Below are 15,165 nucleotides of genomic sequence, written 5' to 3' on the forward strand. Positions count from 1 at the left end.
AACATGTTACTAAAAAAAAGATTGTGATCTTACTGATATCACAGGTGGTAATCTTATTGACGTTGACAATGATTGTAATTAGGGCTCCCAGTTTTATGGTATTTTTTTTTATCGATATTTCCGTCTGTATTTATCCATATTATTTATTTTTTGCATATTTTGTCTGTATTTATCCATTTCTAATTTGTTTTCTATATAAATGAAGATGCCATTTATTTGACTGATAAATGTATACTCACATTTGAATTTCCAAAAGTTTCAGCAGTATACAGTGCAATAGCGTTATCTGAAAACACTTGCATTGTAGAATAGAATCAAGAACTGTAGATCTGCACTTAATTAAGCTTAATTAGGAAATCTATTGTCTTTTTTCATCCCATCTACCTCTCAATCTGTACTTCTACTGACCTGGCACTCATTGATTGACAGTAGAAAAAACATCCAAAGAAGACATATTTTCCAGTATTTTAAAATAAATACAGACAGGAAAAAAATAGTTTTCTGTCTGTATTTATCTGTAAAAACAGAAAACTGGGAGCACTAATTGTAATGACTGTAACATCAATACTGAACGTCATGAAATGGCTGATGTACCGTCTAATTCTTGCAATTCTCATATTACTCATGAAAATGAAAGCCGTTTAGATTCTAAACGTTCACGTAAAAAGCCTGCTTGGTTATCGGACTTTATAACTTTGATTCAAAATAAGTTGTACTCCTGATTTTTTTTTTAACGTTTTTAATTTTTTTATTTTGTGTAAGGGGGAAGATGTGTGATGTGGTAATGTAATGTTGTTATTATTTATTATTGGCACGGACCTCAGTTCTACTTTCTTGATGTTCTAGAGTCATTTGGATTCGGCTCTACTTAACATCTATCTAGAAGACAGACAGTGTATCTGTGGTCATCAGCTCACTACCTTCATGGCTACAGAGGATCCCTCGACCTGCAAAATGGAGGACACAAATCTGAAAATCCTAATGTTAGGTACAGCAAGCTTAGTGTACAACCAGCCACGATCTTGGTAATATTTTATTGGTTTAATTCTTTGACATGGAAACACTGCGATCCAAAGCGGGGGGACTTTCTACTGTATTTTTTTAGTTATCTTTTCTTTTGTCGATTTCTTGCCAGCTGAAAGTGACAGGCTGATGGGAAGGGAGCAACTCTAAAAAGCAATGAGAGTAAACACGCAACCTCTCCCACATATTTTATTTTATAGTTATCACTACAAATCACAGCAGAACTTTTAATTGGGCACAATCTGTTCTTAAAAGTCCTGTGAAAAATATAGATTCCCCTTAATCTGATATGCAAGGATTGAGCAGAATCAAGGCAGAAGCAGAAGTTATCAGTATGCACTTTTCATAGAACGCACCATTCCTTTTCGGCTTCTGTGCTCTCAAGTAAAAACTTTGAATGATTTCATTATCTGAAGGCAAACACTTCCACAGTCTGTCTTTCTTTGTCCGAGTCTCATTTGAAGTGGCATTGCCTTCTGCTTATGGGGTGTGAGACTGTTTCAGTTGCTATGATGATTGGTTTGGAACTTCCCAACACGTTTGTCACAAAGATTTTGTTTGCTTTTGGTTTCATCAATCAATGAAGTCAGACTCTGGCTGTTTAGAGTCTAATTCCACACAAAAGAAATACCACAAGTGGAACAGTGGTCACACAACAGTAGCTGTGAATTTTAAACAAACAAGTTTCAAAATAGAAACATGCGTGCATGCATGCTCCAGAAATTACCAACATGATACATAAATTGTTACAAAAACAATCAGACATGGATAAATACCAGAGCTTGCACCATCTGCAGCAGTAGCTAAAAGGTATGGAAATAGCTCATGTTTCGTAGGACTGAATTTATTGTATAGTGCTCAAAACACAAGCAGTTTGCTTTCAGTTGCATTAGACACTCTCTGGTGTCATGCTGCAACAAGGAAGCGGACTATTGTGCATGCACCACTAGAGCACCTGCCAAGTACAATGGGCTGTTCTACATCATTGAATGGTTGGTGGTTTCTCTCCTTACTTCAGGAGTCTAGTTTCTTTATAATCAAGGCCCTTCCACTTGCTTCCCTGTCCCACTCTCTTCCAACAGGAAGGGTTATCCATCACCATTTAGCACAGACAATGGCATGCTGGACCTGCAGGCTTGTACTATGTTACACTGGCGTTCCCTCGTCTTCTCTCTGCTCTTCTTGTTTTTTGAAGTAGTCTGGAGGAAAGGACCTCGGTCTCTGAAGATCAATCACAGGCTCCCTCGCTGTTGGACGTCCTTCCTTCTGCCACTGCGCCAAGATCATGGCCCGCAACAGCGGTGGATACGGAACATAGCGGATGGGCTCAGGCTCAGGCTTCGGCGTGTAGATCTTAAAAACCTCCCCGTAGTGTTTAGGCACCACTCGCCAGTCATGGTACATAACACGGTCAATCTCTTTGGCTTCAGGCTCAGTCTTGCCTGCGGGAAATAGAAAGACAGTCAGTCCGAAAGTCATTGCTAACCTGGTTGCATCAATACAGTGATTCTCCCGGGTAGATTTCTTGGGCAGATGCCTACCGTTTTATCTACCAGCTGCTACAGACATCTTAAAGTGAGCATAAATATGAGAGGCTGCAAAAATATATAATGCTTCAGTGTCATGGCTGTGGTATTTTCTACTGCTTCAAACCAATTGCACTCCATGCGGGTTTTGCATCAAATCATAAAATTAGCTAACCTAAATCTGACTTTCTCTGCCTTTATTGTCCATCTCTTGCTCACTATACACCTCTGCTCATGGTGTATTTCTCACAAAACCTGTTAACAACTGGTACCAAAATTGTCCCTTCAAACTTGCAATATTTCCAGAGATGATGTTGACTTAGGGGCAAGGAAATTACTCTGTTTGTTTTTGGTACTAAATGGAGAATGTGAGAAACCAGCACTGGTGTGGAAGGATGCAAGTCCCTATACTTGCAATTTCTCACCTTTTAGTAACATCAAAATCCACACCCAAAATACTCCTAGATTATTTAAACTTCATTGTGTATCATGCAAATGAATACAAGCATATTAATTGTAGCTGCCCTCATCTAGAATCATTAGTTAAAAGCCTCTCATCGCTGCTCAGGAGATGCCACTTTAAGCTACTATCGCAAATGATTATATTGCTTTTAATTTTGATCACTTTTATTTAGTTTGCTGTGTTTTTCCTAATGGCCATCGGGCTACAGATTTTGAATGCTCAGGAAATAACGCTTTGGGTCCGCTACTTTTAATGACGGCATCACCATTGACTTCCTGACAAGCGGTCAGGCTGCGAAAAACCTTTCGCAAGCTTACCAAAAACATACAGTGCAGTCCTCCAATTGCTCACCATTGGTTGTATTTATTGTCACTCATTTGTTTGCTTCTTATTCGTTAGATTTCTTCCCTCTAAATACGTCTGTCCGTCCCCAGGAGCACAGGCTCATTATCATCCTTTTGACTGGCTGACTTGAATACTGCTCACATTTAAGGAACAACTGTTTTCTTTTTGGTGAAGTACACCACTAAGAGGGCACGTGCCTTCTAGTTCTCTCCCTGATGTTGTTCTTCCCCCCCACCAAATACCTACCCAACACTCTGTGCTGCACTCTCCCTCGTGTTCTATTCATTCTCGTGTGCTTCGCTCTCCCCAGTTTCTCACCCACTTCCCATGTTGCTCTCTCCCTCACCTGCTTCTCCTACACCCTGTGTTGCACTCTCCCTTGTATACGTCTCCACAATCGGTGAATACCCATCTCTCCTCTGTGTTGCTCTCTCTTCCCCACCAACTGAATTATTTTTTACATTTTACCCCCCTAACCATCAGTTGATTATCTTTCCCACTCGTCCATTGCCCCCCCCCCCTCCTCCAGTCCTTTTTAGGTTTTGCCTGGCGAAAGCTGCGCTTTCTGCGCAGCTTTTTCGCGCAGGCGAAAACCTGATGAGAACAGTAGTGTGGCTTTTGGTTCGGCCCTCGTCATTGATTGGCTGGCTCCGTAAACGGAGCCTTGCCATTGGACGAGGGGCCTGTCCGTCAATGCCGGACCAGACACGGGGGCGTTCCCGACATTCTTTGGCTTTTGCCGACGTCACGGGACGCCGGGAACGCCCCCGTGTCTGGTCCGGCATTGCCGGCACTACTGCGTCTCTTCTCCCCCGTTTCCCGCCCCGTGACTGGCCGGCCGGCCAATCCTAGCGCGGCCGGCCAGAAGTGCCCGCCCCCCGCAGCCCGGGGGAAGAAGGAAGACGGCAAGCAGTATGGCGGCGCCCGCGGGGCTCCCGTGGCCTGGAGGGAACCGCCGCCGTCGACGTTGCCGGTCTCCCATGCCGAAGAGGGAGACCGGAGAAGTGCCGCCGTCGCAAGGTGCAGGTGAGTCGATTTGTTTTTTTTTTTTTCCCCTCCTCTCTTCCCCTGCCTTCCTGCCCCAACCTCTCTCCCCCTGTCTCCTACCTTCACTCCGCTGTGCCTCTCTCCCTATGCTGTTGTCTGCTGCCGCGTCTTGTTAACACTGCAGTCTCTTGTTTTTAAGCATAGCCTGTGCTGTCTGGGAAATGCTTTATGACCCAGACCAGACATAGCACCCCTATCCAAATAGAGACGGGGTTTACCATGGGGCCCGACCCTCTTTCTGGGTTATGTTTTTGAATAAAGCACCTTCAGGAAACAAAGATGACGGGGACGTGTTAACCCGGGTTGCAGGGGTTTGGGGAGCATTGGTTTCTTTGCCCTGGGAGGGAAGAAAGAGACTGCTGCTTGCATGCAGGCAGGCAGGCAGGCAGGCAGGCGACTTTGTTTGGCACTGGCTGTGTCTGCGGTGCCAGCCCAGGATTGCTGTATGGTGCAGTGTTTGATCAGTAGGCAAAGGTGCTGTGGCTCAGAACACCCCTTCGGTTCTTTTGTCTTTCAGACCGCAGATCAGCCGACTGGGTATATATATATTTTTTTTGTTAAACCCGTGCCTCCTACTGATTTTTTTTTGTTTTTTTTTTGCAAACCCATGATTTTGGTTGCCGCCAGGGGCATAATAACACGGTGGCACAGATTTGAGACACCCTTTAACCGCGAAAGCTTTACCACTACCCAGAATGAATCAACTGTATTTCGCCGCACTTTTGCACCAATGTGCTCGAAATTACTGTTCTTCAAATTGCATCAATATGTTGTGTTTTCAAAACAGATTGGATTAATCTAAGTATTATAAAAAAAGACAACACAATTTGTCTGCCTCGGGAAGCTTTCGATTTGTCATGTGTAGAATTGTAGTTCAAAAGAGCTATTTAGGCAGGTGCTTTTTTTGAATTGTATGCGTGATGGATGAATGGTTCACCCGTTTTTGACCAGCGTTTAGGAGTCTCCGCCTTTCTAGGCCATTGGGTTATTGCTAATTGACGGGCACTGAAAGTCCTTTCGTATGCCAGCCCACACCGAGGCCTTTGTGAATTGAGGTGGTGATCTCACGCAATTACACAGTATGCCGGCGTCCACTTAAGTAAAACTCGTTATAATTGGCACTCTGCCTGCCACTGTTTGCAGCAGGGCCAACGACTGAAGAAGCATGACATGTGACGGCCCTCTCTCCCCGTGTAAAGTCGATGCACTTTATGAGTCTGTGTTACACCTGTTGTGTTCCGCAATGGATTGATCCTTTTTCCAGTAACTCAGTCCAGTGTTTTAAGAGATATGATCAGCTCTCCTGGGCGTGAACCGATTTGCTGTTAACGAAACTAGAAACACATGGAATAATAATAGAACCCGCTTTTTCGAGCACCTACCTTACACGTTAAGTAGTATTTCTGTTTCTGCAGCCTGTCCTTTCTAAGACACACTTTTTGATGTCGCATGCAATATTAAACTGAGTATTAAAACAAGTTAGCTGACCCAGTTTCCTTTCTGACAATTTTAAGAGTCAGTTTTAAGTTTTAATACCTGACCATACCTCTGGTTATGAAGCTCAGATTGTGTAGTACTAACTGTAGAGAGATGCTGAACGTTGTATTGCATTGATTACGTGACTGTTATGTGCTCCAAAATGAATGTCATGTAGAGTATGGATACCAAGTGACTACATGCATTAGGACACTAAGTATTGTATAGTAGTTGTATTTCTACAATACTTCATACCACTGACACACCTGACGTGACCACTTGAGATCTGTCATCAGGCGTTGCCTGCGTTTTTCACTGTTATTCTGGAAATGCTCCACTTTGAGTCACCGTGTTTATTAGTACATTTATCTGAATTTTGAAATGGATCAAAGGACACATTCAGCGTGGAGGGGCCACCGCCCCCCCCCCCCCCCCCCCCGAAAATTACTTCACTGAATGGGAAACGTTATTTTAAGCAGAATAGGGAATAATTTTACCCGGGGCGTGGTAGTCGCGCTAGAAATGCAGCTTTTTTGGCAGGCACACAGATAAAAATAAACAAATCCGGCTTAAACAGTAATGTTGTTGTTGGCAGCTTTTTATTAAAGTGCGTTTTGCTTTGTGTCCTCGGCCAAGTGGTGTTCTTATCTCTGTTGGTGGCGTGGTATCTCCTGTTCACATCCTGGAGGACGTCCCAATCTGTGACAGTCTTCCTGTGGTTTGCAGTCCAGTTTTGCCCACTGTGTATTGTTGTGCATTCACCTACTACGACAGTTTACTTTGTATGTTCAGTGCTTCAATTCTTTAGCTTCTATTGCTGGGTTTAAAAAAAAAATATTTTCATATTCTCGGTTATTGTACTTGTGTTTACCGCGGATATATCAGTGTGCCTCACTTAAGTGCCATTTCTTAGCTAAACTGCTCTTTAAAATTGGAGGCTAGCGCAGCGTACGAAGGGGGTGTTGAACGGCTCCTGTCAGGATTGGGAGGTGGGGGCTGCGTCATGCGCGCGCAGTTTATTTTTCCGGGTATCTCGCGCTCTCCAGTGACGCCGAGATTGATGGATCGAATACAGACTGCGCAGAATGATAACTAATGCACACCAGAAGGGTCTGGTATCCTCTGTGGATGAGATCTAAAGCCCTGTGACTCGCATTAAATGTAGCATACTTCTGCTCTGTGTGGGGGGGGGGCTCTGTGTGGGTGTATGTGTGGAGGGCGCTGTGTGGTTGTGTGGGGGGGCGCTGTGTGTGTGTGTGGGGGGGCTCTCTGTGGGTGTTTGTGTGTGGCATTTGCGAGAGATTAAGCTATTGGCATTGTAAATGACAATGCCATTTATTTATGTTAAAAAAAACATAAAAATAATGTCAAGAGCAATGCCAATAGCTCTAACTTTAACAAAGGCAAAACCATTGCATTGTAAATGCTTGTTTTAGGGATTGCTGCCAGCACTACGTCCCCACTATTCCAGCCCCCCCCCCCCCCCACACACACACAGTAGGGCATTTCTCCCAAGGCATCCACACCTTCCCTTGCAGCCTGGCTCATACTAGTTATCTGACACCAGCTTGATGTCACAAGCTTCAGCAAAGACTATGCAGCTCTCTTATCGCAGCTTCGAACTTCAGGGTTGAGGAGACCCATCCCTCAAGCCTAAAGAGCGGTAGCCATAAAAGCCTCTGTGCGGTCACTTCTTGTCCCGGTTATTCAGTGCAGGATACTGCTCTGCTTCTATATCACCAGCTCATTAGTGCGTCTTTCAGGGCACGAGCTGAACAACCAGAACCAAATTTTTGCAATGATCTGATGTAGAGCTGTACTGAAAGAAGGGAGGGCTCCTCTTTTCTATCCACCTCTCACCGGATATTGGAGGGTAGGACTAGAAACCCCTGTAGCATTCATCACCACAATGGCTTCTCTAGTATATACATCAAACCATAATGGTGAATTCTAGTGAAAACATGCATTATGGTGTCCTCCGACTAACTGCACTGTTAATGGGTGCCACAAACCCCGAATAAACAAGCATTCGCAATGCAACAGGTCTCGCAGTTACGAGTTTCAGCTATTGGCATTGTAAATAACAATGCCTTTTATTTATGTTTTTAAAACAAACAAAAAAAAAGACATTATTTGCAATGTCAATAGCTCAAACTCGCGTAAATGCAAGACCTATTGCATTGCAAATGCTTGTTTTAGCATCAAATTGTGTAAATTGAAGATTGTTTGAAAAATGGTTTTAATTAACTGCACAATAAATGTGTACTTCCTTACTATGGGAGAATGCTTGGTAATGTGATTTACTGTAGTAGAAGCAATTATAAATTGCCTTCATGAACTAAGTCAGACCTTCCTTTGCAAGTCCTGCAACATGCCTGCTTTAGCCAATGAAAAGGAAGCTGGGTTGACCCCATTATTCCCCTGATGCCCAACACTCAGTGCTCTACCCATACACAACACACAGCGCTCAAATGAGCCACATCACCCAAAGCTTTTGTTAGGTGTGCATCACCGTGTGCTGCCCTGGCACACAGCACCATGTGTGTTCTCTGCGTCCACCCCTGCAAACCCTCACCTTTGCACTCCACCCTGTGCCCCCATACATATTTTTTTTTCGCTGGAGACTGTACTTTTCACAACTTCTGGTCTGTGCACATTGCTTAGGGCTACATGAGTTTAAAAACTGGAACATTACATAAACACAGAAGCAGCACTGCATTTTTTAATAGAACCAAGGTGCACAGAATAATGTAACTGGTGGTGAGCATGAACATAAAAAACAGACAAAGATGCACAAAGGGGCCCTAAGCGCAACATTTATATACAGTACCATCAGGGGTAACTACATTTCTTTCTACTAGGCCCATAGTGCAGTAGAAAACAAGTTCATGCATCCACTTAATTTATGCGATTGTTATACTTAAGCCAGCGGCATCACCTGCACGTCCATTCTTTGCAGAGATGTCACGCACATAATGTGGTGTTGTATTGCGCTACGTGTTTTAACGCATAATCCACTCGTGATATGGGCCGTAAGCAGTGTCACAGACGCGAGTCCGAACCTATCCGGTTTGCTTTCCAGTCTGATTAAATTAGGCAGCACATTACGCGGGGTGACCGCGATCAGTAGCATTTGTCATAGCAGCACTGACTGATGCAAGCCTGCGCAAGCTTTGCATGGAGGAAAGGGGAGGGAGGAGTGGATGGGGTTGGTGGCGATCAGGGGCGGGTGAAAGTGCTCAGAGTCTCCCACAAGAGCGGACTAGTTTATCCCCATCCTTTCTGCTACGTGCCGAAGCTACAGTCGCACTGCATTCTCATAGACACCCCCCCTCCAAAGAAAAGTTAGGGTGGAGGTGCACTAAACCTCCAACCGGTTAGAACAGGGGAGCTGCATCAGTACATTTGTTGAACCAGAGTTCCTCACCACCCTCTCACATAGAGGAAAAAAAAATAGACAAAAACAATGTGTCTGCCTCCCCGGGGTCAAACACGGATGCCTCTCCTGTGTCAGAATGGCCAATTGTAACAATAAAACGAACATAGACTGTGCAGCCTCCAGATGCACACAAAGTGTGAGACAGTGAGCCCCCTTCGTTAGCTTCAGACCGTCAGACTTTACTTGGTATCATTCCGCAGCCTACCCGCAGGCAAGGGGGATCACCAGAATAATTTTCTTGCGCATTCTGTGGCAATGTCAACAACAAGCGCTCGCTGCGGTTTATTTTTGCATCGCGCTTTCACTTCAAAGTGAAAGCGAGATGCAAAAATAAACATGCGGCGCCATGTCTACTTTTTTGTCCGGCCCAATCAGAGAGCCGGACTGGCGCGTGCAAGGCAGCGTGACAAAGCTTCTGATAAACTTCGTCACAACAGCCTTAATGTAGGTGATCCAGTCCGGATGGGCCGGGCAAAAAAACGAAAAGGAGGCACCCTGGAAACCTTATTTCCAATGGCAGCGCACCGTTTAACACAAATGGTGGCGCAAGCCAATGGGAATAAGGGGTGGGGCTTCAAGCCCTTTTCAAAATGCACAACGCCAGGGGAGACCTAAAAAAGCCTCTCAGCTCCCGGGTTATGTAACAACTGCTCAGCCAGAGCTAAAGAGTTCAGGTGTGCTGCTGAACTGGATTTGAGAAATCCTTTGATACACTTTAATGTAAAAACTGTTGTGCAGTATCATTAAAATATTCATGTCAATTCCTATATTATTATTATTATGATTATTAAAACATTTTATAGAGCGCGTAGTCACCCTGAGGTATCCCAGCGCTAAAGATCCCTACGTCTGCGGGTCCGGGGGCAGAGAAGGGGGGAGGGGGGAAGACAGGTTCAGGGGGAAGATAGTTAAGTTAAGGGAACAGGTGAGTTTTCAGCCGTTTCCTGAAACGTAAGTAGTTTGGTTCTGTTCTAAGGTCTCGGGGGAGAGCGTTCCAGGTAACAACCAAAGAAGATTGTGCTTTAAGATTAATTATCAAAATTATAGGCGCTAGAGGGCGTGCACACAGAATGGCCGCCTAACGACGAGGCTGCTGTACTCTGGAGCGTACATCCTGCATTAATCTTCATTTACTGGAGTCTGATCGGTTCCACGACCTGCAGTATCTATTGCTGAACCGATCCTCCTGACTCGGTTCAAGTTTGGAGTGAATCCGTGCAGTGGCGCCTGCACACTGAGCCCCGACTGTTTCACCCAGTGCTGCCGCTGGAGCGGCCTTGTGAGGAGGGCTGGGTTGCTGCGATCAGGCGAAGCCGGGGATTGCCACGAGGCGGTGGTCCTCGATGGTTGACCCGGGTCAGGACCGTCCTCGACACGACTTTCCTGGGCACGAAGTGGTTGCGTGGGTCCCCGCTCTGGACTGCTTGCTGGTATTAGTGCCCACCTACCTTCCATCGCGACGGGTGCTGCTTCTGCCGTCCCGGGGACCTGCTTGGTGCTGCTGTGGTCTACGGAGCGCCTTTGATCCCCTGCTTGCGGAAAACGGACTGGTGCTTTCGGCGAGACTAACCGGGAGATACCTGCGATGTGATTCGGCGTCTGTTTTGCCGGAGGGTGCCCCCAGAGATTGTGCTGCGGCGCCGCTCTGCGCAGAGCCGGCCGACGTCGTTGGTGGTGTCTCCGCAGTGCCATAGAGGACCTCTGCCACCATTACTGTGAGTGTCCGGTCGCACATCTTCGCTTTGGTGACTGCGGAGCCCTGCTTTCATGGTTGGTGCTACTGGCTCTAGGACATAATTGAGAGGCTGTGCTGGGGCGCTGTGGCGTTACATTGAACTTGCAACTGGACCGATTATCTGGGGACATCGGACCTCGCATTGCCCGATCATAGTGCTAAGTCCTTGAAATTCGAATTGCTGGTAGTGCCGAGCGGAGTGCACGGTGAGGGGATCTGGCGACCTGGCACAAACACCTCCTTCACCCTGCCTGTGTCCTGCGGCGTGCCCACGGCTCGAGCAGAACCCTCCACGCTATTGCGGCGGCTACCCCCGTGGCTGCCCAGCTTCAGATTCAAGGTACTGGTGGGCTTCCCAATCTCGTGTAACACAGCATACGGAGGTGTGGTGTCGCCTCCTTCTGCAACGCAAGCCGATCCAACAAATTATTAACACCGCTGATGCTGTGGACCGTTGCTATACTGTAGGGTGTAGCAGTGGACCGTACCTCCCTTGTGCCCCTTTGGTGGGATTACGTGGGCACACGGACAGGGAGATTGTTTACTGGTCATCGTGTGGAGGCAGGATGGTTCGGCAGGACAACCGCCAACCGAAACTCTCATTCGAGGCCGCCAAGAGAGGGCAAAAAGCGACGGTTGAGAGGCCCAATATGTGTGATGCAGGGGCAGCCAGTAGCGCCCCCCCCCCCCCCCCCCCGACAGCCAGGATCTGCAACAGCTCCTGCAGGAGGTGCGGCAGGGCTTCGCCACAGTGGTGGACAAAGTTGACAGGATGGCGTCCAGGATGGATGCCCTGGTACACAAAGTTGATCGACATGAAGAGCGTATCACGGCTGCTGAGCAGTGTATCTCCGACAGCGACGACGCCACAGCGTCTCATGCCACCCAACTTGCCCGGATGGACAAATTGCTGCGGCTCATCGCGGCAAAGAAGGAGGATTTGGAAGCCCGCAGCAGACGCAACAACATTCGCATCACGGGCATACCAGAATCCACAGACATGGGTAGAATGGAACTGTATGTGGAGAAGCTGCTACTTACGTCCATTGGACAAAGTGCTTTTTTATCACAATTCATTGTTGAACGGGCGCAGAGATCTCTGAGGCCGATTCCCAAGCCAGGAGTGCCGCCAAGGCCTATAATAGCCCGGTTATTGAATTATCGTGACCGCGACACGGCACTGAGAGCTGCGCGCACCCAGCAGAACCTTTCTTATAATGGCGTGAACTTCTCCATTTACCCTGATTTCACTCCAATGGTCCAAGATGAGAGACGCAAGTTTATCGAAGTGAAGAAAAAACTGCGAGCCGCACAGATAGACTATGCCTTTCTTTATCCAGCGAAACTCAGGGTCACACACCAAGCGAAGCAACGCTTCTTCACTAACCCGCAAGCAGTGGAAGACTACTTAAAGGCAATTAAGAAGGCGCAGAGGGGGACGCGCGATCGTGGTGGCGCAGAGGGGGACGCGCGATCGTGGTGCAGCACGTAAAGACAAGCCGCCCTACTCGGATGACGGCCCTTGTGGCCCTGAATTGTTGGGACAACACTTCCTGTGCACATCGGACGAGAACTGATACTTGGCCGTGGGGCTGTGACCTACTTCCAGTGGTAATGTACTCCAGGATCCACTACCCCTCCTCAGCCCCACTCGAGGACGGTACAAGTTAAGAGGCTAGAGGAGGGAGTCGTGGTTGTGCGCCCTTCTGTGCTGTTCCCCCTACGGTTATACCCCACATATAGGTTTTTGCTTATCGAGGAATGACGGACTGGGAGGGAGGGAATGCGGGTGGGGGCAGGAGTTTCCTCTTCAGCGAGTTGGGGCTGATACGGAGAGTGGAGGGATGGGACTGGGAGGGTACGGGCAGCTGCTGGCATGATTGGGATGCAGTAGTGGGAGGGGGGTGTAGTTCTGTTATTGAAGGTTTTTTGCTTTACAGAGGGGGAGGACCTGTTGTATGGACTGTAAGGTGGTACACCTCGCCTGAGGAAAGATATTACTGCGGACTACACGGTGGCATGTTACTGGTACATGGGCACGGTTGGATTACATTTTGCTGTCTAGATGACTTTGTGTCCGGGGTGGTACATTTACCCAGAACATAATCTGACCATAGCCCGGTCCAGATACATCTGCAAATACACGGGTGGGACAGCCCCCGACCGCATTGGAGACTGCAACCTGCGGCCCCCTTGGATATGGTATTCTGTGCGGAGATTGGAGAGGAGATCGCTGCTTTCTTTCCACGAAACAAGGGGCCTGGGGACTCGGTTGATCATATTTGGGAAGCGTTCAAGGTAACGATCAGAGGGCACTGCATTTCAAAGAGCTTCGGAGTGCTGCGTGATATACGACGAACAATAGACTCACTTGAAAGGGACCTGAAAGGTCTTGAGGCTCGGATGATAGAGACGGACAATGCTGAAGCACATGCGAAGTTTAGGGCTAAATTGACGAGATACGAGGAGGAAGCGACCAGGGAAGCTAAATTTAAAGGGAAATATTGGCAGGCGAGAAAATATTGTGAAGGCGACAGTCCGGGTAGGGCGCTGGAAGTACTGACGCGAGCCACTCGCAATACGATTCTTGAAGTGTTAGATGAGCAGGGCCACACAGTCAGGGATGCAGATACGATATTGTCTGTTTTCGTGTCTCATTATTATTCGCTATATACTACGATCACGACCAGTGATATACGGTACAATGACTTCCTCGGGGAAGTAGCTCTCTGTTGGCTCAGTGATGCTCACAGGGCCTTCCTCGCCGCCCCCCTTGAACTGGATGAAATTAGAGATGCCATTATTTCACTCCAAAATGGCAAAGCACCCGGCCTAGATGGATTCCCTGCTGAATTCTATAAGACGTACATAGACATAATGGCTCCGGTCCTTCACAAGATTATTGAGGAGTCTTTGGCTGACGGGACCCTCCCTCGCTCAATGCGGGAAGTTGTAATTACTTCGCTCCTGAAGCCTGGTAAGAATCCCACCACCTGTGACTCTTACCGACCACTCTCGCTCCTAAATTGAGATGTAAAAATACTTGCCAAAGTCTTTGCCACCAGATTGTCCTTCCTGATGACCAAAATTATACTGCCTGACCAGTCAGGATTTGTCCCTGGTCGTTCCACTTCCCACAACCTATGCACGTTGTTCTCCCTGATCCGCACGGTGCATCCAGATCTCCCAATTGCAGCGGTCTTCTTGGATGCCACTAAGGCCTTCGATTCGGTCGAATGGCCGTATTTATTCACCGTCTTAGCCCGCATGGGTTTCCCTAAATTATTCATCTCCTGGATCCAATTACTTTATACGCAACCTTCAGCGAAAGTACTGATCAAGAGGCACCAGACAGGGGTGCCCGCTGTCCCCTCTCCTTTTTGCGATAGCCATAGAGCCCCTGGCGTGTCGGATCCGTCAGCTGCACCGAGAGGGTGCATTCCACTGCCTCCATCGTCAGATTGATGTGTCGCTGTATGCGGACGACATGGCCCTCTATGTCAAGGATCCGTCAAACAATTTGAACCCTCTGCTGAGGGAGTTCATTGTCTTCGGCAAAATTTCCGGGGTGCATATCAATTGGACTAAATCACAATTCTATCCCCTCACCAACGCAGTTACCGACTTCTCACTGGATTATCCTTTAGAGTGGTGTCGATCAGACTTACGATATCTGGGTATCCAAATCACACGTGATAAGGATGAAACACTGAGACTTAACTATGGTACTGCAATCACAAAACTCATTGCAACAGTTGACCGCTGGGTTTTTCTCCCTTTGTCCATGGCAGGGAGGACGTCGCTTATTAATATGGTGGTGCTGCCCCGTTTTTTTGTATCTTTTTCTTAATATTCCTTATTACAGGGTGCTTTTTTCTTTAAAACATTAAGAGCGGAGCTTTGCCGGCTGTTCTGGGGGGGTAAACGCCCTCGTCTTCGGTGGTCGATACTGACTCAGCCGTATGATGAGGGTGGATTCGATATACCTGATTTTGAGGTTTGCGCATTACGCCTATCATTGGATGGCTCCCACCCCTTACATGCCTCAACTGGCAGTCGAGGACTGGATCGCGAATCCTCTCCCTCTGAGTGGGCTCCTACATTGCCCAGT

The 15,165-nt window shown here is 47.3% G+C and overlaps 1 protein-coding gene across 1 annotated transcript in view; it reads right to left on the reverse strand.

Moving 5' to 3' along the window:
* Positions 1-1,196: 1,196 nt before the first annotated feature.
* MRPS34 (mitochondrial ribosomal protein S34) overlaps positions 1,197-15,165 on the reverse strand; it is a 60,002-nt gene continuing 46,033 nt past the window's right edge. The window contains exon 3 of the mRNA XM_086941243.1: positions 1,197-2,465. Within this exon, the coding sequence (XP_086797369.1) occupies positions 2,170-2,465 (296 nt within the window). The 3' untranslated portion in view covers positions 1,197-2,169. The remainder of the gene's footprint in view (positions 2,466-15,165) is intronic.

The sequence above is a fragment of the Lissotriton vulgaris genome, chromosome 10, assembly GCF_964263255.1.
Source record: "Lissotriton vulgaris chromosome 10, aLisVul1.2, whole genome shotgun sequence".
NCBI lineage: Eukaryota > Metazoa > Chordata > Amphibia > Caudata > Salamandridae > Lissotriton > Lissotriton vulgaris.